The sequence below is a fragment of the Cygnus atratus genome, chromosome 20 (assembly GCF_013377495.2).
Source record: "Cygnus atratus isolate AKBS03 ecotype Queensland, Australia chromosome 20, CAtr_DNAZoo_HiC_assembly, whole genome shotgun sequence".
NCBI classification, from domain to species: Eukaryota; Metazoa; Chordata; class Aves; order Anseriformes; family Anatidae; genus Cygnus; species Cygnus atratus.
In genome coordinates this window covers 8921463-8945246 of record NC_066381.1, presented here as the reverse complement: position 1 = coordinate 8945246, position 23784 = coordinate 8921463, and the positions used below count along the sequence as shown (strand labels likewise).

General features: G+C 37.3%; 1 protein-coding gene across 6 annotated transcripts in view; it reads right to left on the bottom strand.

The window, feature by feature from the left end:
- Positions 1-23598, bottom strand: part of BRIP1 (BRCA1 interacting helicase 1) — a 102586-nt gene extending 78988 nt beyond the window's left edge. For 2 of the 6 annotated variants that reach the window (XM_050714728.1, XM_050714730.1), the window contains exons 1-14: positions 23435-23518; positions 21978-22108; positions 21112-21223; positions 20384-20578; positions 19975-20102; positions 18927-19061; positions 12350-12643; positions 11501-11722; positions 10772-10971; positions 6716-6848; positions 6062-6213; positions 5234-5405; positions 4979-5116; positions 4423-4584 (exon numbers count right to left, since the gene is read on the bottom strand). In XM_050714728.1, the coding sequence (XP_050570685.1) occupies positions 4423-4584; positions 4979-5116; positions 5234-5405; positions 6062-6213; positions 6716-6848; positions 10772-10971; positions 11501-11722; positions 12350-12643; positions 18927-19061; positions 19975-20102; positions 20384-20578; positions 21112-21223; positions 21978-22070 (2136 nt within the window). In that variant the 5' untranslated portion in view covers positions 22071-22108; positions 23435-23518. Of the gene's footprint in view, positions 1-4422; positions 4585-4978; positions 5117-5233; positions 5406-6061; positions 6214-6715; positions 6849-10771; positions 10972-11500; positions 11723-12349; positions 12644-18926; positions 19062-19974; positions 20103-20383; positions 20579-21111; positions 21224-21977; positions 22109-22978; positions 23263-23434 lie in introns of those variants that run through there. The other 4 variants (XM_035560916.2, XM_035560914.1, XM_050714729.1 and 1 more) reach the window with 4 other exon arrangements.
- Between the last annotated feature and the right edge of the window lie 186 nt (positions 23599-23784).

Sequence of the window (23784 nt, the reverse complement as noted above, 5' to 3'; positions counted from 1 at the left end):
AGAGAGAAAAGTGCTCAGACACTAACTCTGAAAGGTGTGGGAGGAAAAAGTAGTAAGCAAATCTTTGATTCTCAAGCAAAGAATACTCACCTTCCCATTGGTAAAACTTAACAACTAAGTCATTCAAAGCCTTTTGGGCAATTAAAGTATTCTATCTTATTTTAAAAATTTTACTTCCAAATTATGACTCAACAATTAGCAGATACAAATTAACCAACAATGCCTTAAAAAAAAAAAAAGACAGGGAAAAAAAACATTAACATTATTGTCCAAAGCTTATTTTGTAAAAGAGCTACTAAAGAAAGGTCAGTTAATTCATCATGATGGATTATCACTAAAATTTATAAGCATTAGCATTTTTCTCCTTGCTGGATACCTTGACTTTGATATGACACATATTGAATGAATCATCTAAGATGCAGGCACCAGGCAAGATATATCTTAATGCAGACAGGTCGGCGACATGAACCCTAATGGTCCTTATCTTAATCTTGTTTAAAAGCATCTTAGATTTCTGAGTAATCTTTTCACCTTCTGATATTCTCTTTTATAGAGTGTTTTTCCTGGAGTTGCTACTGATTTTCACATAAATGCATTTTTGTTGCACAGTATCAACAGCATGTTTTTAAGTATCCCTAAAACGCAACCAGGATGATGGCTATTTAGTAAATGTTAAGATAAAGCTTTTTTTTAAAAAAGGTCAACATGACAGAAGTTTGATAATTACAAAAAATCACGTTATTTGTAGACTATTCTGAAACATGGCATCAGAGCTGTTTATAACAGAAAACTACCAAACGTGGAGATGTATATCTGATGCATTGCTTCCTTCTCATACTTTTTTCCTCCACCGCATTATTGATCTCAAATATTTGCTGTACATATGCAGTCACTCTTCCATGAAAAAAAAAAATCAAATAATTAAGATAAAGGCAAGTTTTTATACTTCTTTCCTCTACTTCTGCCTTTATCTAGTAATTTCAAATTACACACCTATAACAAGGTGGCAGACCTCTTCTGCATAATTGTTCTGGGATTTCTGCTACAGTTGCTCTCATTAAAAAAAAAAAAAAGAAAAAGGGGACAGATGAATTATTATTTTTTTTAGGTAACGGCAGTTCAGTGACACTGATGTGAAAGGAGTTGGTCTCATTTCATTTTTCAAGAAACTGGTTATTTTACTAACACTAGCATAGCTTTAGACTGTTTGACTGTTAATGAATAAAAATTATCTGCCAATAAAATGTTTTTTATATGATATGTGGAAAATTAAGTATTAATTTCTTACACAAAAAGCATACAACTATCATTAAAATATGAAGCAATAACAAAGTTCTACTTTATATGCCAAATATACATTTCATTACAGCTACATCAGTTAATGGATGCTCAAAAGGTTGAGATCAGGCTTTGCATTGCTTGTCATCCTGCAAACATGCATGTTAGGCATCATGTCTACCCCAGAGAACTACAATTTAAAAATAAAATGTGGTAACTGAGCACAAAAGTAAGGGAGGTAGAGCAAGAAGAACACTGTTACATGGGCAAACAAAACAGAGCCAAACAAAAGGCAGTGGTGTTTTTCTTTCCAGTTTCTCTCAGGTATTAGATAACTGTGAGAAGCTCTTAATTTGGATAGTTACAGGTCACTTGGCTACTACAGAGCTAAGAAACTACACAGCATCTCTTTGCCTTGTAGTAGAAGTATGGATGACATATCAAAGATTTAAGGCTATTTTTTGCCAGAGCAAAATATAGACAAGTGACTACTAACTCCTCCTGGCAACTGACAACTTTTTCAAAGAAATCCAGAATCTCCCAGGTCGCAATCTACCTGAAGAAATACTAACGGAGAAAAATGGAAGCCGTTAATGGATGCTTTCGGCACACATTGGCACTGGAAGGACTGTGTGACTAATACGCTAGCTCCTACAGCAACATACTTTGGTGACATTTATAATGTTCACCTCTGATGTTCTAGATGAAGCATCCAGTTTTCTCATCTTATGATTAGGTTAATGTGGTGACATTTTGAAATTTACTTGCCCTCCATTTATTCACACATAGAAACTTTCAAGTATGTTGGTATCTCTTCTTGGCGAGTGTAAGATTTTTTCTATTAAGCACTTCAGAAGTCTGAAACGAATCACTATATTTCTGGTTGAGTTTGTTTCACCAGCACTAACATGAATACATCGGTCATCATTTTCACCTAATGTTGGTTGACTACGTAGCATTTACAAAGCAACCTGAAATTCTAGGCAAAATATAGAGGAAGAAACATTACTTACAGAAGCCCCTTAACTGTCAGGCTTGGAAGAAGTTGAAATGATTTAGTTTGTTGTACTTCTGCCATAATTTTATTTCTGACATTGTGTAATTGTGTTTTAACAGGACAAGCAAGGAGAGAAGACTTCTCGCCTCCTGGCTCTAGGCTCCCAAAACTGTTTATCATGACACACTGCATCATGACTGGGTTCTCTACTTCCGCTTCCTGTGGGTAGTGTTACACATACCTCCATTCTTTTTATTCCCAATGGCTGAGGCTAGAAACTGTTAATTTACTATTCTCAAAACAGAAAAGGAAATCCAGATATATTTCATCAAAACGAATTAAAGTCTATGAAATTCAAATTGAATTGCATGAAAGTGCAGTAAGATGCAATTTCTGTCTCTAGTACTCTCGTTATATACAAGCAAAGAAAGTAACATATATTTTACTACTTGAATTAAGTTAAAATGGGATTTGCAGAAAAATAAAGTTAACATTATTTACAAAGCAAATACTTAGGGATAATTAACAAAGATTTTTGGGCAAACAGGCCAAGATGTGTATGAGTGGTTGAAAGTGAAGCACTGAAACAGACAGAGCCATCTAAGAAGCAAGGCTTCTGTAGGCATGCAGAGCAAAGAACATCACTGCTGAGCCAGAAATTCTTAAACAAAACTAAAACAGAACGTTGAACCGAAAAACACATCTGTAACTAACCAAACTGAAATCCAATGTACACGCCTAAATTCAAACTCCATCAGTTTAACTTGATAGAAAAGAGATACACTGATGGCACTCCAAATTCAGAGCACTGCACTCAAACTCCTAAGACACTTAAACAGACTTTTTTTCCACTTATTCAAAAGCAGAAAGTGCAATTCATAAAACAATTTGATACCTTCAAAAATTTGCTTAACTCATAATAGTTCATTCAGTGAGGTACATGACCAGCTATATTATTGCCATCTTGATAGGCTTGAACCATTTCTTTAAAAGGTGCAGTTTTTCATGCGATCTAGCAACTTCCCCATGAAAGTCTGAAAAGCAGTTTTGAAATGCAAATGTGCAGGTAAGCAATATTCCGTAGGATGATGAAAGAAAAATGCCTTGTTTTCCCTGCACTAATATGCTTACGTTTACATTATTCTGTATTTTCAACATATTAATCTCTTAGTCTTAAAGGCAACCCAATCCAGAATAAAAGAAGAAGTGGAATGAAAAAGGGCATCCATAGAAAGATATTGGCAATGTGATTTTAAAATATCATCCTTCAATTGTCTGCAATTTATATTTATCAATACTTTCACTGGGTTCATGGAAGTGTTCCCACAAAGAAAAAACACTCAACGTGTTTAGCTAGGTGACCTTTCAGTGAAGCATAAGGGCAGTGAGAGGGGGAAGGGTACCAGAGCTGTCCAGCAATCTCTTTCCTTCTTTATTAAATGTCATTACAAAGTCTCTCCATACTTTCAATTCAGATTACTATTCTCATAAAAAACTTTCAGAGGTGTTTGTCAGGTTTGTATACAATAAGATCAACTACCACATACTGCTTAACGTTACACACCTTAGTAAAAGAATAGTGATGCTAGTGAAAACTGAAATATGCCCTCAAACTCCTTACTAAAATAAACTGAATGCAAAATTTATTTACAGACTGCTAACATTGTGTATAAGTACACAGTTTTGTGAGCTAGGTTAAATAAATTTATAGTCAGTAATCTGCTTTTTTCACTGATTGCACATTACCTGGTCTAATGTGGTCACCTAATGGTTACTGTCAGTAACTGCACTGATGACTGCAATGCTTTAAAGACACACAGAGAAGGAAAAAAACTCCTTGTTTTGCAGAAAAAAATGCAGAACGGTCTGGTTTTTTAAAAAAAAATAATCAAAAAAAAATTAGTACTCCTTTTATATTAACTGAGATACAAACATTGTTGAAAACAAATATGAGTCTGCTTTTTCACAAAAACAAATTTGCATGCCAGCCAATATGAGATTGAAGAAATCACAATATAATTATTACAATATATTTATTCTATAACCATTCATATATATTAATGCTTAAAAAAAGAAAAAATCACATTACATTTTTCAAGTAGAGCATATGTTTTTTAAAGGGAAAATATGAAGTAAAATTTCCTTACCTTATAGGATGGCAAAAAACACAAAATTCCTTGGCCAACTGTTTGACACACTGCAAGCAGAAGTGCTCCCACCTCATCTTGGAACTCAAAGGTCTCTGCATGTTGGAATGTGGCGCACAGCTTCCGACCATTTGGGCCTGCTCCAATGGTGCCAACCCAAACCTTGCGTATTTCAAATTCAAAAAGTTAATACTAAACTGACACTGACAGTAACTGTATGAAATTACATTATGTTAAATCATGAAACATCAAATGTGTAGAAAAATATTGAGATTATTTCTCAGCAAACGAGTTTGAGTACTTAAAAACAGAAGAGAGAGTGCAGTAACTGAGATGAGATGGTTATTACCAAAATAGCTTAGCTTCAGATTTTCCCATGGAGGGGATGTCTAAGTATTGCTCTCTTTTTCATTTGAAAACTTACAATTGCATTAATCTATGTAATAGTCTGTTCTATACATTTCCTTCCTACTTACAGGAAGAGTCTGCCACCATTTTTATTTTCAAGTTACTGTTCATTTCACAATGGACAGCATTACACCTCAGGAGAGTTTACCTGCGAGTTCCGAATAACATGATTTGCCTCCAGCTGAATAGAAAACTTCACACCAAGTTCTGAAGAAAATGAATCCATTGGAGAGAGCGTACCAGATGTCAGAACAATTGTTCTGACATCATTTAAGTCTGAAAAAGCCTAAGTTAGAGAGAGAAAAGAAGGAATTCAGAGAATGGATGTAATCACTTTAAGATCTTACATGTAATTGCTATCATATAAAATCACTTAAGCCCTTCTACTTCCTACCCAGCTTACCACAGCAGGATTCAAGCACCAAAAATTAAGCATGTGGACTACAGTTTTATGACGCGCTTTCCTTTTCTGTTTGGTATTTGTAAAGAAGGCACTGGAATCTGAAACATCAGGCTGGTTTTCATTCATCCAAGTATACGTTTGTTGTAGAGCAACTCTGTAGTCATCCGCATACCTATACAGAGATATATAAATATTAATCAAAACTACAGTTAAACAAACTGTAAGCATTAAGCTCATAAAAATCAAAGACAGCATCACTACAATGCATTTATAATTAAAGCTTAAAAAATAATCTCATACACTATATTGTCTAAAAAAAGAAAAGCTATGGACCGTGCAGCATATAAACCTTTCACTAGAACTAGGTAACTCTGCTCTAGGTTTAAAATTTCAACAGTTGCCAGTTTCCCATTTAGATAAATAATGAAGCTTCACAATAATTAAAATTTTTAAAATAAGATCTAAATCAGAAAGCTTTACTAACTGCTGATGTTAGTATCCAAAAGTCAAATGATAAGTGCTATGGAGAAAAATAAAATCCATGAAGCATATTTAAATTGGCAATGCATCAAGAAAATTTACCTCTAACCCTCAAATAAATTTCTTCAACATTTGAATTCATTCATGAATGAAAAAATGTATTTTGATAGTATTTAAATTAATTCTCAATAAATTCTTCCGAAATAAGTAGATTTTCCAAAGCTTTTTGAAATCTTAATTTTGCTCAGAAGCTGGACACTATAACAAAATGTTGTTCAAATGAAATGGACAATTTGGTAAGCTGAATTAAACACCACCACACTGTTCAGGTTATGCATTTGCACTGACCTGCTATTATCTTTAAAAAGACATAAAAGAACCATGAATAAGCCTTTTAGCACAATCTGTGTGGCAGGGCTCACAACCGGTATCTCAATAAGCTCCTCTCTACCAAACATTGATATTTTTTCTTCTTTTTCCAAGATAGCTGAAAGGTGTTTCTGTAAGAGGCAAAACAAATTCCATATTAACATTCTCAGTTATCTTCTCGAAAGCAAAGCTAACACAGATACAAGACGACTAGCACGCTGCTTTAAAAGTTTATGTAAGCCACCTATAAAGTCAGACTGAAGACAGAATTGAGAAGGAAAACTAACAATTCTTTTAACATATTTGGCTTACACAAAAAGGACAGATGAGGTTGAAAATACTCTAAGTACATTTCAACAGTCAATAAAAATGTAGATGGATAGTACAGACAATGCTATCACTGACTAACCAGTTCGATTTCAATAATTGTACATGATCAATTTTATCCTTTAAAAGGCAGATTCTCCACAAGTTCCAGTAGCTTAAATGGATTACTCCTGGTTTTCATCATGTATAATTTTCAGACAGCTTTTCAAAATTGCAGTAAAGTAACAGATGTGTTAACATTTAGTTTACGGGTACTTTAAGACGTTTAACATCTCTGGTACTGATTTTTAGAGCTTACAGCATTACCTGTAAAATGGGAAACGTAATATTGGTTATTCCCATTTTGTGCAAAATGTTCAGCATTTCTTTTCCACTCCAAACCTTACAGGAAGTTTCATACCCTCTTTCTACAAGTTGGCTAGAGCTCTCCTTTAACCAGCTGTAAAAGAGAGAAATCAGAAATAACTTTAGCATAAACTTAGAGATACATTTCAAGTACAAGTACAAAACAAACTGAACCTCGAAAAATGGCACCACACTTCTGAGACGAAGGTGATAAACGCTGCATTTAGGTAGCTGAATCCTGCTCTTCCTTATGCCAGTTTTTTCCACTGTTGAAATGATGTCTGTGGAAGCTGCTCTTGAGGCAGCTCAGTGAAATGAGAGGAAAACCTGTCCCCATATATTTATATTTTATCATCATGTAATATCTCTATAATAAGGAAGAAGGATTAGAATATAATCTGTTCTTATAAGATGTCAGGCTCATTTAAGAAAGATTTCTGCTGTGTTTTTAAAGCCACTCATTACTTTGTCATCCTCTCAATTGCAGATTTCCCTGTTAAACAAATCTTGAGGCCCGAAATGACTCCTTTTAATATCTATACACAGTAAGGCAGGGTTGGACAATACAATATAAATTGCCTATTTTAACCTAGCTACAGATATTCATAATTCTGCTACAACTTGAAAACTAAGCAGAATTATAACCGTACTGACAATGCGATATGTGACAGGACTTCTAAAAACAGGATGTAAACATGCAGATCATCTCATCTGTGGCACAGCTAAGATTTTCACTACCAAAGTATGTCTCCAGAATTACAAGATTTTTTCCCTCTGTCTAGAGAAGCAGGCAGGCTCCCTCTTTCTCAGGAAATGCCGAAGCTGTCTGTTTCATCAACAAGCAGGAGGCATCAGAAAGACAGCTGTCATTTCTACAATAGTTCAAAATATGTATCTGTAAAATCAGTTAATCGTTATCAAATAAAGCAACAAGGCTTAGTAACTGTTTCAGTTCCAGATTTCCTGCCCTGTCACTGTAAATCATCTGTACAACTGAACAATTAAAAAACCTTCCCTTTTGCTGGGTTTGCAAACAAAAATCCATAAATACTACCATGCCAATTACTTCTTTCATAATTTGCTTTATCTTGTTAAGGAATGATGATCACTAACACAGGCAGAAGTTCACCAGTGTAGTATTTGGCCCCTACTCCTCAAATGTAAAATCAAAAAGACCTGGAACTATAGATCGGAAAAGGTGAGTATGAAAAACATGAATAAATGAGTAAAACATTCCAGGAAATGTTAAAATTCTGTTTTCCTGTTCTGAACTTTAAATGCCGTTGCATACTTTTAAAATGGTTCTGCTATAAACACAAACTTGAAACAATCACCTTCCTAACCTAATACTAAAGCATTGCAAAAAAAGGTAAATTCTAGAATAAACCCCATCCAATTAAATCTAACATTAAATCGCTTACTTGGAATACCTGATACTCTATTTAGAACGAGAATTTATTTTAGAGTAAAGCAGTAAATAAATAAAATTAGCTTCATTTCCAGATATCTACAATTTTGAAGTAAAAATCAGCGTATGCAATATTTTCAGGAAAAGATTCAGCAAATGTTCCAAGCTGCCTTCTGTTCAAGAAAGTATATTTGGCCCTTCGCTTCCTACCAGAAAATCCCACTGTTTGTTCAACGGAGCAAGCCATCCCATCTAAATTGTCCTTGTAAATCTGCATCGCATCATAAAAGCCTGCCAGTATGCCTCTACTGGTATATCTTCAAGCTCCTCAGAAAGGTCATTTTAGCACCTCAGTGGCACTAAGCCCATGCTTAAGTGCTTTTTGGAATGGGGACCCAAGACCTTTATAACTGAAATAAGGTTCTTCTAATTGCCCACGCATTTGGCAAAGCCATGTCACTTTCTGCAACAGCATATTACCAATTACTGGCAATTTACACCCAGTCTTCTGCTTTCCAACGGCTTTACATACTGCTTGCAGATTTGCCAAGACAATCAACCTTAGTTTTTCTGATAAGGTTAAAAAGCTTGAGGCAATTAAATCTCCAGCCATGCTATTCTCATCTTTTACTAACTCTGAATATTTGAAATTTCCAAAGTAGGAGAATTAACTGCAAAAAAAGAAAAACAAAAATCATTTCTCTGACACAAACATTAACACTCAGGGTAGAGAAAGGACAGGAAAAATGACAAACTACTTGTTGTAGCGTACTGCAAGGTGTATTCCACCAACCACCAACATAACAAAACAATGATTTGACATGCACTGAAACAGAGTTCAGTTAACTTCAAAGCCACTGGTACCATTATTCACTTTTATTCTACTGACTTGGTCATTCTAGGTTTCACTAGTTGTGCATTTCTAAACTCTCAGTCCCTGAATCCCTCAAATGAAAGGTTCAAAAATTAAGACTAGAGAGCCGAATTCCAAATTCTCCACCAGTGACAGAACCTTCTGGCATTGTTTCAACTTTCTCATGTTCCTACTCCATGCAAAATATGCCCTTGTGCCCTCTTTTTTTTTTTTCTTCGCTTCTTCCCAAGCTTCTGCCGTCAGTCCATTTGCTTCTGTTCTCCTTCCAGCCCCTCCCATGATTTGCAGCTTCTGCTGAGATCCTCTCCTTCCAATTCTACCTCTACACTTTCCGGGTTTTAACTATTTTGTTTGTTTGGTTGGTTGGTTTGTTTTGTTTGTTTGCTTTTACTACTTTTGCCTTCGTAGGAAGAAGGGCAAAAAGAAGCAGAGAAGGGGAGAACATTTTTAATTTTTTCAGTTTCTATCTGCCTTACTGATCAGCTCGTGCTTCTACCAGCACTCTCTCAATCACCGATGTTTCTCTATTCACTGAGCTCCGTGACACTTGTGTTCCAACAAGGCAGGTGCTGAGAAATTCAGCTTATCTTTGGTTTCAATGTAAGTACAAAAGCTAATCATTAAAGCCGTATTCTGCCGATATAGTCCAGGGAGAAAGAATGATCAGTAACACCGTGTAGACAATTCATGCCTCAGAATAATCAGAAGCTCAAAGAGGACAGTGCATGCACGTGCAAAGAGTTGTTACCTGAATGCTCTAACAAGTTTAACGAGTCTGTGCTGCGAATTTGTACGTACAGCAGTTTGTCAGAGCTTTAACTCTCTGCTCAAGTTTGAGCCAAGTTTTACGAGAAAAATAAAGGGCATGATTGATAAATTCACTTTCAAAAATGACGAATCTGTTCCAAAACATAGAGGCACAGGGATTATTACTAAAGTAGATTTAGGAACTTACTCAATTTTAAGCATGGACAAAATAGATAAAAGACCCAGAATAAATTTCAAGAAACAAAGTTTCAGCGCTGTATAAGTACTCAAATACAGCAAAGATAGAAGCAACTTAAAACACCATTATAATGGGAGCGGTTGACATTTTTAGTCATTAAGTGTCACTACCGATGCTCTCTGTAACGAAGTTGGCAGTCTTTTACTGCACCAATAAATGACTCCTATTTCAGCTATACATGACAACAGTGTTCTGGTAGAACTTCCCTCTAGCTTCAGCCCTCCAGCTTCAGCACAGAATAGTCTTGAGGGAAAAAATGTCTCTCTAACGCTACTTTAAACACATGCATCAAAACACTTCCTGTCGAAGACTCCCAAAGCATTTCCTAAATGTGCACTAATTAATGCTTTGACAAAGCAGTGCTATTACTACTCGTCAAATAAGCAAACAGAAGCATTTAAAAGACAATTGATTCACCTCAGGTAAAATTTTCATACTGAACTTCATAGACTAGGACAGTAAGCCCCATAAATATCAGTACATTCAAGAGCATAGCACATTTTTAAACAAATTTCAATGCTTCCTCTAGAGTAAGGGGGATTTAAAACAAAAAGAAATCCTCTGTACTCCTCAAATGAACAAAAATCAGGTGACTGCATAGTCAGAAGTCTACTTCTATTGCATTTTATTTGATGCAACACAGTAACCAGCAAATTGCATTAGCAAAAGGAGTCTAAATGATGTTTTTTAAAAATACTGACATAATGCAATTAAAAAGAGTTGCCTTACTTTGTCAAAGAGTAGCACACAGCCCGTAGATGCTCATGATCCTTCTGCCTAATGTTGTTATTGACCATGGAATCTAGCTCTTCTCGAGCAGCTCTGAGTTGACTTTCTGTAACACTGAAACTTACTGACTCCCGAGCACAGTCCTCAATATTGTGGGCTTCATCTAAAATGACTACTTGGCCTTTTAGGTTAATTTCCATCTGAAAAATAAAATGGTTATCTAGTGAAACAGAGTAAAATACTATAATGAGAAACAGCAGCTAACTGGATCCTGTTTTTAAAAAACGCCTATTCTACATTACGGTGCAAGCAACACAAAGTTTTCATCTTTCTGATCCAGTTTCTGTAGCCTAGAAAAAAAACAGGAGAAAACAAGCCTTAGCTCAGCCTGAGTGAATATAATCTGGATATACTACACTCCACAAGTCCAACAACTGTGAAGTTTACATGGGTTTATTTTCCACTGATTAAAAAAAAACGTGACCAATTAGCTACAATATAAGAACAGGGGAAGCATTACTTGGAATACAGAAACATCCATTTAAGAAAAAGAAAAGAAAAAAATTACTTAACCCAGGAGTTATTCATACATTATATTTGGATATAAACAGGATTTCAGTTGACCATGGCCAGTGAACCTAATATTTTGGTGGGTTTTGTTTGTTTGGGTGTTGTTTTTTAAACTTCACTTTAACTTCAGTTATTGCAATCTCTTAAAAATATACTTACACTCTCCCGTATCTGTGGGTCTAGGAGATAATTATAAGGACAAAATACAATATCTGCTCCCACCATGAGCTCTCTGGCTGCAAAATATGCACAGGCACGAAGCTTCTTTCCCAGGCTGACTAGATCCTCAATGTCCCAAGCTTGGTACAGGTTATGTGCGGACTGTAGGGCATGGTGTTCACTGAGTTTATGAACAGCATGATAGTAAGGACAGGACTTGCCCTGAAAGCACATGAGCACAGACAGAAAAAACAAGTAAGCTTAAAACCTTCATAGTCATTATCTGCATTTGGCTTTATTTACTGGAACATTTTTAAAAGCTACTTTATACGATGGGCAATAATGAAAAACATACCATGAAGAGATTAATATGGATGGATCAGCTGTGGTTAATTCGATAAAGAAAGGGTTCTTAACATTTATATATATGATACAAGAAACTAAATCCCTAGAAAAATAAAGATAACTGGACAACAATTTTATCCCACACACTGTATGCAGCATTACCAAAGTTTACTTTTGTTGTTTGTGTGTATGAAGTGCAAAGGCACCATTCCTGAATGCGTAACTTCATCATTTTTACGGGAAATAATTTGAGTGAAACAAAATTTTGTTGAAATTGCAGCTAAACTTGCAAGTATAATCAACTATATTATTCCTATCACATATTTTTCAGTATTGGTACTGTGTATCAACATTTGCTAATAACTGATATTTAATTTGAACCACGTTACCAGATGCATTTAACCAACATAGCTTGAAGAAATCAAAATTGTAAAGTAACGGTTCCACTACCTTTTACTTAATATTTTTAAGCAAATAGTCATTTTCTGAAACGAAATTACTCACATGTTTTCCTTCCAGTAATTCTACACACAGTTCATTCCTGTTAGTACTACTACTAGACACCACTGGATGAATACAGGTATGATCCCGGCTAGAAAGAATTGTCATAGGGACACTGGAATACGCTGTTCTCTTCAACTCTCTGGTAATCTGGGATATTTGTTTGTGTGTTCGTGTTCCAAAAAATATCTTGGGAACGAACAACTGATCTCCTTTGTCTTTCTTCTTTGTGTTGCTAGCATCTTTATGAGCTTCTTTTCCAGAAGAACAGGAACACTCAGTGCAAGAGCTGACAGACTGTAACCCAAAACAAAAAAAGATTAACAAAATCCCACTGCAAGATGAACATGCCAAATCTGTTTATAGTCTATTTAGAAAATGCCCTCTGGGATAGTTCAAGATATCCTGTTAAATCACCAGGTCGGCTTATCAAACTGCAAAAAGTTAAGATTTTCAGGCATGAGAGGATGTGATGTGCATGCTTTAACATTTCTTAAAAGACATTCTGCAATCGTTAGGTACAACCTTATCATAACTTAATTGCGGAAAGAATTGCTACTCCCATGGAGTATTTACACATGTAATACGCATGTGAATAAAGTAAAGAAACTTCTCACATTTCAACTTGGGCATAAGGACACTTCTGTTACAAAATAAGAAGTGACCAGGATCTTAAAGGAAGAAAACCTTGGGACTAGGTACCCAAATTAAAATACTGAGAACATTTTTCAGTATAGTAAGAGAAATCTAGACAGTTTAATGAAATCTGTTTGTAGATAAAACAGACTGCCTCATATGTACTCCATTAGAAACATATTTGACATGCTATTATGTCTAGAAACTATGAGAATAAAAGACAAAATAGGGGATAGTTCAAAACAGAAATGAATCCTGTAAAATATTTGTTAAACATTTTTTTTTCTTCCTGAGAAGCACCATCTTTTTAACGTCTTTTATAATATAAAATACCTGAACAACTGTCACAAAATTGTAATAATTAGAATGAAAAGATGCATGGCAAAGAAGTAACTCATGAGTAGCCAAGTCTACACACATCTGCTATAAAGATAACGAATTCCTCTAGTATAAAAGGATTTGTATTTGGTTTTCAGTTTGATAGTGCAAGTAACAACGTGTAGCTGCCAGCTCAGATATTCCTCCCTCCCCTTTTAATTGTAATCAGTAAGATTATCCATTATAAACAAATGCTAAATCATGCTGTGTGTTACACCACAATTCGGGGGATCAAGCTGTCTTTTAGCCTCCACTCGGAGGAAAAGCAAGTTCACATTACCCTCGGTCCCACTCAGCCTTGTCCCCCATTAAATATTACAATACACGATACAAGGCATGTAAACGTAGCTCTCCTGGAGCTGTCACTCACTGGGATAAAAGGTTCACTGATGTGCCAAATAAACAGGCCCTCAAAGCAGATAAAGTTACACCCGTGCTGGAATTGTTACTTGCCCCTCTCAGGTTGCCAGTAACTGCGGATTTCATTACGCTGTGCTGCCACATTAAATGGCCGGTTCCAAATATCCTGCCTTCTATATTGAATAATTACTTATTCACCGAAAGGATAAAAAGAAGAGTTATGAATGGGGCTCTTGTCAGCAGCGAAGCAGGAAACAGCTGACATATGGTATATGTTACATATGTGCCAATACTCGACTCAGTTTGTACTCGCACAGAAAACTGCAATGCAAATTGTACCTTGATATTTCTAGCAAGGATATTCTATTTTTCTCTTTGAAATAACGACCTTCACATCACAATGCTAACAAGTAATGCCTCAGAAGCAGTCTAGTCACTCCGTAGGGCCTTTAGGAATGCACGTAGCTTTTCATCTGGATTCGAGTTAGATTGTGTTTTCTGAGGTAAAATGGATTTGCAGAACTCAAAGATGACACCATGGCACTAGTACTTCACTGCTACCGCTACGCCCCACATGCAGTTGGCCAAATAGAAGTAATAAAACAGTAAGAGCAATCGAGCAGCTATTTCGCAGAAGTTGGTCTAACACATATGAACGGATACGCACATTTTCCTATTCTATTTGAACTGCATACACATGAACAGAAACCTCTTCTGTGATGGGTTTAAAAATATATATACTTCTTCTCAGAAGAAGACTTAAGAGTGTAATTTATAAGCCTTTTCACCTAAGAACAGTATTTTACAGGTGGCCTTAAAAGATTTTGTTATAAGGTTTGAAATGGATATAATATTGGCTTTAAGAAGCACTTCAGCCACTGTGTCAGTTTTAAAATGTTACCGTCTACTTTGAAAAAGCTTTTTTAAAAATCAACAGTAAGAAAGTTATAAACTTGGACTGGTTTTTATAGTGACCATTAAAAGTATAACACTGCCAGCAGTAGTCATAACATTTCTGAAAGCCACAGACGCCATCAGCCCTAAACAAATAAATAAATAAAAACCTTCTTAGAACATCCCTTATAACACAGGGAAGCTTTAACAAAATGGTAAAAACAGTTTAGTTTGTGTTATTTTCATTATTACACTTGAATTCTTCGTTGTCCTTTAGAAAATGGTTTGGCCATCTTTAAATTTTATGAAAAGCAAGCTATTGTAGTTCAGTATTTCTATAAGACAATTTACTATCAATATCACACAGCAGAAACGAACACGGTGGTGTTATTCTGCCATTGCTACAGGAAGAGGAGAGCACGTACCTTCTGACCGAACAAAGGGATAGGGCCAATGTGGGAGTTCCTAGAGTAACATCACCTCAAAGTGCAGACCTGCAGACCCGTAGCGCAGAGATACTGCCTAAACCATACCCAACTTAGAAAACTTTTCAATTTATTTACGAAAGAATCTATAGGTGGGGGAGGCAGTTGAGTATAAATGTTTAATATTAAGACAACAGAAAACTATTTCACAATAAAACAATTTTCTCTGGCTTCAGACCCGAACCCATTTTCAGCTGTTTGAATCTGGGACAGAGATTTTTATTTGTTTGTTTGTTTGTTTATTTTTGGTGAAGGAAAAAATATATTCTTCTACTTGCCTTAGTATTTCATCAGACACATCCAGTAACAGATGTTAGAGATCAGATACCAGACTATATGGACCTTGGGCTAATCCAGCTTGTTTTTACCTCTGTCAGCAGGCAGATAAAACAGCCTATCACATCAATATTTATATGGCAAAAAACGTAGAAGTCAGATTAATAAAAGAATAAATCAAGTCCACAGACCTGTCCTACGCTTAAATTAGAGCTAAACAAACACCGAGGCTGTGATCTTTGAAACACAAAGAGATAAGAGGAGCTCTTCATATCTCCATCTACATTTCCTGGTTACAAAGCCATCTAAATGATACAGCAGTGAATACTTCTTGTGTGAAATATCACACAAGCACAACCTAGTCAGATATCAGCAGTGACATTACCTGAGCTTTTCAACTATTCCTTTATATGATCTCAAAAAGCACAGTATTCTGCTGCTGCCGCAGCCTCTTGATTAAAGTACACAAAGCAGTTGTTTATCCTCTCGCAGTAACCAGCAGGTGAACCCAGTTCAATATTTATCACAGCCTTTCACAGATCACTGCTAACCAAGCAAACGTTTTAATTAAGCTGGAACTTGCTTCAAAGAGCTCATTCAAAATGTCAGTCAGCAGGTAAAGGATCAGATACGGTGTCAGGTGAGAGCGTGTAATACAAATCCACAACTTTCTTCATCCCATCGCGGTAAATTAGCCTATTCTGGAGTCCAGACCCTGATTGTAACAGGCTGCCAGTCCCCTGGAATGTGTAACAGAAGTCACTCGAGTTCCTTTGTGGAGGTTGTAAGCAATATGTTAAACTGCAATAGGCTAGCACATTAAGACAGATTCTTTTCACAGCTGTTTTCTGATACCCCAAGTGTTTGTTACACTACTCTCCATTTACTGTTTACTTTTTTTTTTTTTTAAAATGAAGTATAAATGGGGATTCCTTAGCCCAGCTGCCCCAGTTTTTCAGACCGTATGCTTTCACAGGAGTAACAGAGTACCATAAGGGTATAATTTCTCATCTTAAGTTCCTCCTAGAACTGCCCTCTCTCACAAGAACTAACAGCTAGAGGGCAGAAATGGATCCCCAGCCCCTGGGCTGAGAGCAAGCAATCACCCTGGGAGAAGGGAAGGTCCTACCCTGCAGGTGCTGTTCTGACACACCAGCACCGGGCAGCCCCTCTCCTGCTGGGCAGGCACCCACCCAGTCCCTCTCCAGGGGGCTCTGCATGAAGAAATGCCTGACAAGGAGCTACAGCCTTGAGCACAGGGCTGGCTGAAATAAAACAAGCTATACAAAGGATGCGTGCGTTGTTCAAGGTGCTATACTTCCCAAAACAATATGCCAGAACATTTATGTACCGAACAGAATGAATATTTTTACTGACTCTGTCATCCTAAATGCACGATTACAGTAACACCGTTGAACATATCTCAGTAAACTTTCAATCAAGATAAACCACACGAGAAAAGCATTTTCATACCTGACAGCCTATGCCACGACAATCTTCATGTTTTAAACCTAAAATTTAGCTGCAAAGCTAATAATGACAAATAAGGTTCTACTTTTTGCAACTGCTTCTTGACATCAGGCAAGTTCTCAAGTCTGCTAAAGTAAAAGTTCATCATAGGAAAATAGTACCTTACCCTTTCATTCTTAGATAATTTTTTTTAAAAGAAATTATTACTGCTTTTATTCTTAAGAAAGAAACAAACATTTCTTCTTCAGTTACATTTTACTTTCTAAAGAAGCAGTAAACAGCGTAGAGTTTAAATTTTGAGTAGCATACTGTATTGTCTTTCTGCAAAATCAGACCCATGGAGAGTGTGTTATAATGCACTAGCTTACAGCTCAACCGCTGTTACAAAAAATGAAGAGTTTCCTTAAAAATAATAAAACACTGAATAATAGTCTGATTTTTAAGAGTACTGAAAGTTTTCCATTTTCTTCACTACGTGAAGATTCTAGAACTTGTAAATTGAATTTTTCAGACGCACACAAAGTACCCAAAGCAAATCTGACAATGAAATAAGAAAGGTCTTTTTATTTGAAAATCAACAGCACACTCTGCTGGCCTTTGTGTTTCAAAGTACCAGCTGACGTTCATACTCTACTCAAAAATCTGTGGAACTTTCCAAAACTAATAAAAATTACTTCCCATTGAATGACCTAGAAAACAGCTTTACTTCTGTCAGGAAAAGATTTATCTCCCAGTCTCTTAAAGCAATACCAAAGCTTTTGGCTTGTTTTGTGTTTACAAGAGCAGAGTATACTGGAAAGCAGCTCTTGAAGTTAAAACAAACACTGATTAAAATAAAAGCGACATTCAGTCATATGAAGGGCCAAGTGCTGTTGGAAAAGAGCTAAGAGAATCCAAATGCTTGTTGAAACCACGCACATTTCCAAACGTTCATGTAAATCCCTGTACTTCGAAGGACAGTTACCTACAGATGGGTATGACTGTAAAACAACATACAAAATAGGAAAGGGAGAATGTTCTTTGCCTTTTGAAAAGAAGGTAGATTTCCATACTGAACAAAGTAGTAAGAGACAGACCTCATTCTTCTCTCATATTTGCCTCAAACTCATACAATTTCACGTTCTCCTGTATTTCAATATTGGCAAGAACTATTCTGTCACAGCCTTTGATAAGCACTCATGGGAGCTACATCACTAATGTAACTGGGCATCTCACATTCTTCTCTCACTGTGTCGTATTTTTTATTCTACTGGTTTTGCTTAAACACGCTTTTGTCTAAAATGAATAAAACTCAAACACCAAGAATTGCAGCCAATGCCTAGCAGAAAGCTTCAGAAACAGCTGCGTATTTTTACCTCAACTTCTGTGATACCTCTGCTATGAAAGCGATCATATATAAAAATAAATATCACAGTAACACAGGATTTTTCTTGTTAAGCACATGCAATATTTATTAGTAATGTTTTGTTGTACTATATTGTAAAGATTAGCTCCAACTTCCTCCACACTACTTTGAATTTTTAAAAGGCACACACTTCAATATGAAGTGCTGTCTCTCATCTACTACATATGCCAAAGAACAAAGAATGGCAAGTTGAACAACACCCACAAACTGTCAAGTGATCTCACCTAATTTCCATGGTCCTAGTTTCAAGTTTTTCTACGGTGTCACAAACCCACTATAAATGCAGGTCTAACATACAAATTTTACACATCCTATAGAACTGCTGCCACATATTGAAAGTTTACAGGCTGAAAGCTGAGCCAGATTATTAACTATCGGGAAACCGTGGCTAAAAGAATTCAACTGTTTACAAGAACAACTTGAATAGATATAACTTATAACTTTGCAAACCATGTTGGTTAGACACCACCATTAGCAGTAAAAGCCATTGCAGTTCTCCCTATAGATAGTGACAACATATTACTTTAAAGCAAGTTACGAGGCCATAAAGCAGCTGGAAGCACAGTGTTTTGCAAAACTCGATTAGCAAGCTACATGTTACGTATAATCTCTTTACAGTCAAAAAAAAATGCTCTTGAACTAACAATCATGATGTAAAACATGTTACATTACTTACTGGTTTGGGAGAAAAAGTAAGGTTTTTCACACTTTTTTCAGAATGAACAATCAGCTCCCCATTTTTTCTCTGATTATAAACTTCTAAAGCATCAACTAGCTGGACTCCCTTTGCAAAGCAATGCCGTTTTCTAACCTGTTGGGGAAAAGAAAAAACAAAGTACTGCATTAAAACATATGGGGCTGAAGTATGTGCTTACAATAGCCATGTATGTTTCGTTTTAGATGCTTTCCACTGGATCTGTTCCAATAACACAGTGCATCATAATATTCATGAACAGTTTAACCAAATCTAAGCTACACAAATGTCACTTAGGAAGAGCTATAAAATTCTAATTACTAGTTCAGTACAATAACAAAATGTGTAACAGTTAACTACTGCTGAGCTTTGGGTTTTCTATTTTACACCGTTACAAAACTGATAGAGATTATAATACTATAAATATAAGAAAACTTCCATGGCTAAAATAACAAGAAATAAGTTCAAGCCATATTAATCTAAAAACTTAGACATAGGAAACTGTCTGACCAGTACTCTGAAGCAATTGAAGCTATTTACAGCACACATACGAATATAAGTACTAAATCACGTGATACCAATACTGATGAACATGAAGAAAACGTCACAGAAATACCGCACTCCACATCACAGGCAAGAGATAACTACATTTGAAAGCAGGCATTTTGAAAAGATAATAAAACACAGCTCTACCATGGCATTATTTGTATTTTACAAATATATTTGCAAGAGCATTCAACTCTAGAATCTCATACTTTCACTATGCATTACAGATCAACCGGTGATAAATATACTTTGGGGATATTAAGTGTTTAAACATGGAGGAAGCCATTTAGGACACGGTATTACGAATAATATAATGCTACAATGGCCTCCTTTGTTACAACAAAAAGAACAGAATCTGTCAATCTAAATTATGACTGTGATATGACTCAACAATTCTCTCTGCCTTTCCCTGAAACGTTGATTGGTATTTGACAGCTTTGAGAGCTGTGCCTGGGTAATCTTACTGCCAATAAACTTTGCTCACCTGTTGCTCAGTTTCTAAAGGACGAATCCTTTTCCTGTCTACTTGAAAATCATCACTCTCACTTTCGCATAGAGATGCCCTTTTTTTGGCAGACAATTTTGAAGCTAGGGTATTGCTTTCCATGCATCCTAAAAAATAAAAAAATGTTTTTTAAAAAAAAAATGCATGTCCACTACTAGAAATGCAGTAAGCAGCGGCAACATTTAAAAAATAGAATTTATTACAAATATGGTTAAGACACATGATGCAGGAAATTTCTAGACTACCAGTTCCATGCAGGGCAGAATCAATGAGCACTCTGCTACTATGATGGTAAAATAGTTCCTGACTTGAAAGCATAAAAAGTGATATTGTTGGCTATATATTTTACTGCTAGAACAGATTTTTAGCTGCCTATGTACGAAGTTACCTGTGTTTGTTTGCAGGCTTCCAGTTTTTATGGAACTTTCTGTTTCATAATTATTAGAAGAACAAGAAGCACCATGATTCACACTTGTAGCAGCCTCACTGCTCTCCGATTGGGAATGACACGTACAGCGACACAGTGGTAAGGCTTCTGGCTCTTTGTCTTCCTTTTCACATGACGATTTAAGCAGTGATTTCTCTAAGGAAGATAAAGGACACGGTCATTTGTCTTCCATTAAAACCTATCCGGGATTATACGTGAGCACTAGACTTCCATAACCGTTAAGATGAAAGAGTTCATTTAGGTACCAGTTATAAACCTCACATCCCTCTACGTGCTACACAGACTGAACAAGCTGTCATCACTCTTTGAAGAGCTGCAGCGCAAAGAACTGTAACAACTTGCAGAACCGAAAAATACCCCTCTTTTGCAATTCAGTCTGCGTAACTGCCAGCCACAGGTATTTGCTTTTAAAGTTTCAACAGCCATATAATTCCCTTATGATAACAGATAGCTAAATCCATTTTAACACGACAATTACTTTGCTTAGTAGTACTGGCCGTTACTGTTTTGCTTGCCTAACGCCACGTTGCAAATAAGCCAATACATATAACCATGGACAAAGACCCAGCTAGACTCCTGAAACCAAACGTTCAAAGGCTGAAAAACAACAATTCATTATAACTTACTTTGGTAAAAATATGATGCAAACAGACATTACAACAACTTACCATACATAGACTGCTGCCACGATAATGCAGAACAAAGTAATGCCAAACTTTTGCCGCTTCCTGTGGGGCTCTCCAGCAAACAGTGTTGCCTGCTATTTAAGCCCTTAACTATCTTTAAAGAGAATAACAAGAACAAGATCAGAATTAACAGGGAAAAAAAAAAGAGGATATCTTTAACTATGCTTCTAATAATAGATCAGGACAACTGCTACCTTGTAAAAAACAAAAACAATCCCACCCAATCATCTTTCAGAGTAACCACAAGTCTACAAGCCTTAGCTGTATTTTTCTCAAGAGGAACATGCTCCGTAAGGTTCCCTTACAGGGGACTGTGATACGCTTACCTGTGCACAACACCTGATGGAGCTAGCTTGCTTTCTTTAATCTTACAGAGCCAAAACACTGAGAACATGTCAGACAACAAATGCAACTGCACCACAGAGGAAAAAAAAATGTTTAAAACTTCTTAGATGTAAAGTATAATTCTTTTAGAGAAACTCTCATGGAAGTGAAAACTTACTGAAGTACTACGTCTGTTTAAAAGACGTTTACAAAATCTCTTCCTCTTTACATTCTCACAAAATTATATAAAATTTGTATTAGAACACATTTACTTAAATAAGCATACATGTTACAAAATACAACTTGATTCTTAGCCCTCAGTGTTCACAAATCCAAGTGTACTTCAACATTACCCCGTCAGGGGCCAGACATCACTGTACAGTACAGAGACCAGTAAGTTACATTGCACTGAAATTCTCAAGATATTGGAGGCTCCTAATTTAACATACTAGCTTCCTAAAGGCTGACAGGTACTGCAAAGCATAAGCTATTAGCTCAGCAGATGCTAACATGAATCTACTTACAGCATTCATCATAGCAAGCTGTGAAGGGTAAGCCTTGCAAGGGAATATAATCTTCACTCCCCCAATAGTATATTCTGACACATCAGAAGACATTGCCGCTTTTTTTTCCCCTGCTTATTTCAGGTTTATAACTGCAATAAAAAACAGTATTAACAAGTCAACATTAACAACCAGGCGAAGCCTGAAACAACATATGGTACCAAACAAAAACAAGTAGAAACTGCTAACCTGGTAAGAGGGCTAAGAGTTCAGCATGTTAACAAAAGTGGTATGTATATGAGTGGCATTTATACTACTTGTCATCTGTTCAGGCTCGGTCCTTGTTACAGATAAAAACAAGTTACCGCCATCTGATGAGTAACAGTAGGAATTTCGGCAATTTTAAAACGACAACAACAACAAACTACGAACGAAATTCATACATCATTTTAGATTTTACTTCTCAGGTGGAATATTGTTGGGATAAGAACCTGGATCCATGGACAGAAAATATTTTAGGATGTTTAAATGACTATTAAGAAAAAAAAACAACAGTTTTCCAATTCTGCAGGTCCATTAGCAGAAGACGCTAAGACACCAAGACGGCGCAAGGCACGATTCAATTGGCAAGGGTTGCTTGCAGCGTTTATTTTACGGCCATGAGAAAGTATAGTTGGACACCGACTTTAAGAAAGGGATGTTTTAAACCAACACGTTTCTTTTACTGGTAATGCAGTAGTTACTCTGAGGGAGAAATGTGCTGTCCTTCACTCGACTATTCCATTCTGTTAGTGTTATTTCACATTTTTCTCACTCTGGAGAATAAAAGAAAGTCAGTTTCCCTGTCACGCTGAAAATTCTGAATTAAAAACACGGTAGACCTGTATGGCTTTAAAAAAACGGCTAGTTTCTCAAAGACACAGAAACTCATCTTACAGGTTTTCAGCGTGTATAGAACAAAAGAGCAGTTTTATGTTGGCGGTCTTCCAGCGATACGTGAACTCGCTAACCTGTGTCCTCACCTGACTTTTAACGTGTAAACACAGGCACGAGAGAAACACCGCCGTGTGCCGTGATTCACCTCCAGCACCGGCTCTGCCAACACCAAGGAAGCCCTAGCGAGAAGAGACGAGACGAGACCGGGAGCTCACGGCCAGCCTCTCCCCTGAAACCGCACCCAGGAAGAGGCTTTTCCTCAAACACTGGGGGTGTGTGGGGGGTGTCTGTTAACGGGGGGCTGCTCGGAACCGAGTTTAAGCGGTCTCTGCCCCAGAAAGCACAACCCGGGGGCGGCGGAATCCGCCCCACAGCGGGCAGAAGGCGTCAGCCACCGGAGGCCCGGGGAGGTGAGAGCACGGCCCGGGGAGCCCCGCTGCGGGGCGGGGCAGGGCACGGAGCCCCCGGGGCTCTTTAACCTCCCTCAGAGCCGCCCGCGGAGCCTCCTCCCCCCTGCCCGCTCCCCCCCGGGCCGCGCTCACCTCACCTCAGGCGAGGCCGCCCCCGGCAGCCTCCCGCTTCCCGCCTCCCGCGCGGCTCGGCCCCGCCCGCCAATGGGCTGCAAGGGAAGGGCGCCGAGCCGCCACTCGGCGAGCCGCACACTGAGCGGCTCCCCCCCGCCCCGCGCCGCACGGGTAGAGCCAATGGTGATGGGGCGTGTTGGCTTCCGGGTTGCACTCGTTGCTAGGTAACCACGCAGGGCAGCTCCTCCAGCCGCCCCGGGGCTGGCGTTGGGCCTTGGCTGCGGGCCCCCGGAAATGGGGGCCCCCCCATTTGCTGCCCCCCCTTACATCAGTGCCTGCAGATCCCTTTCACATGGAAAGTATAAGCA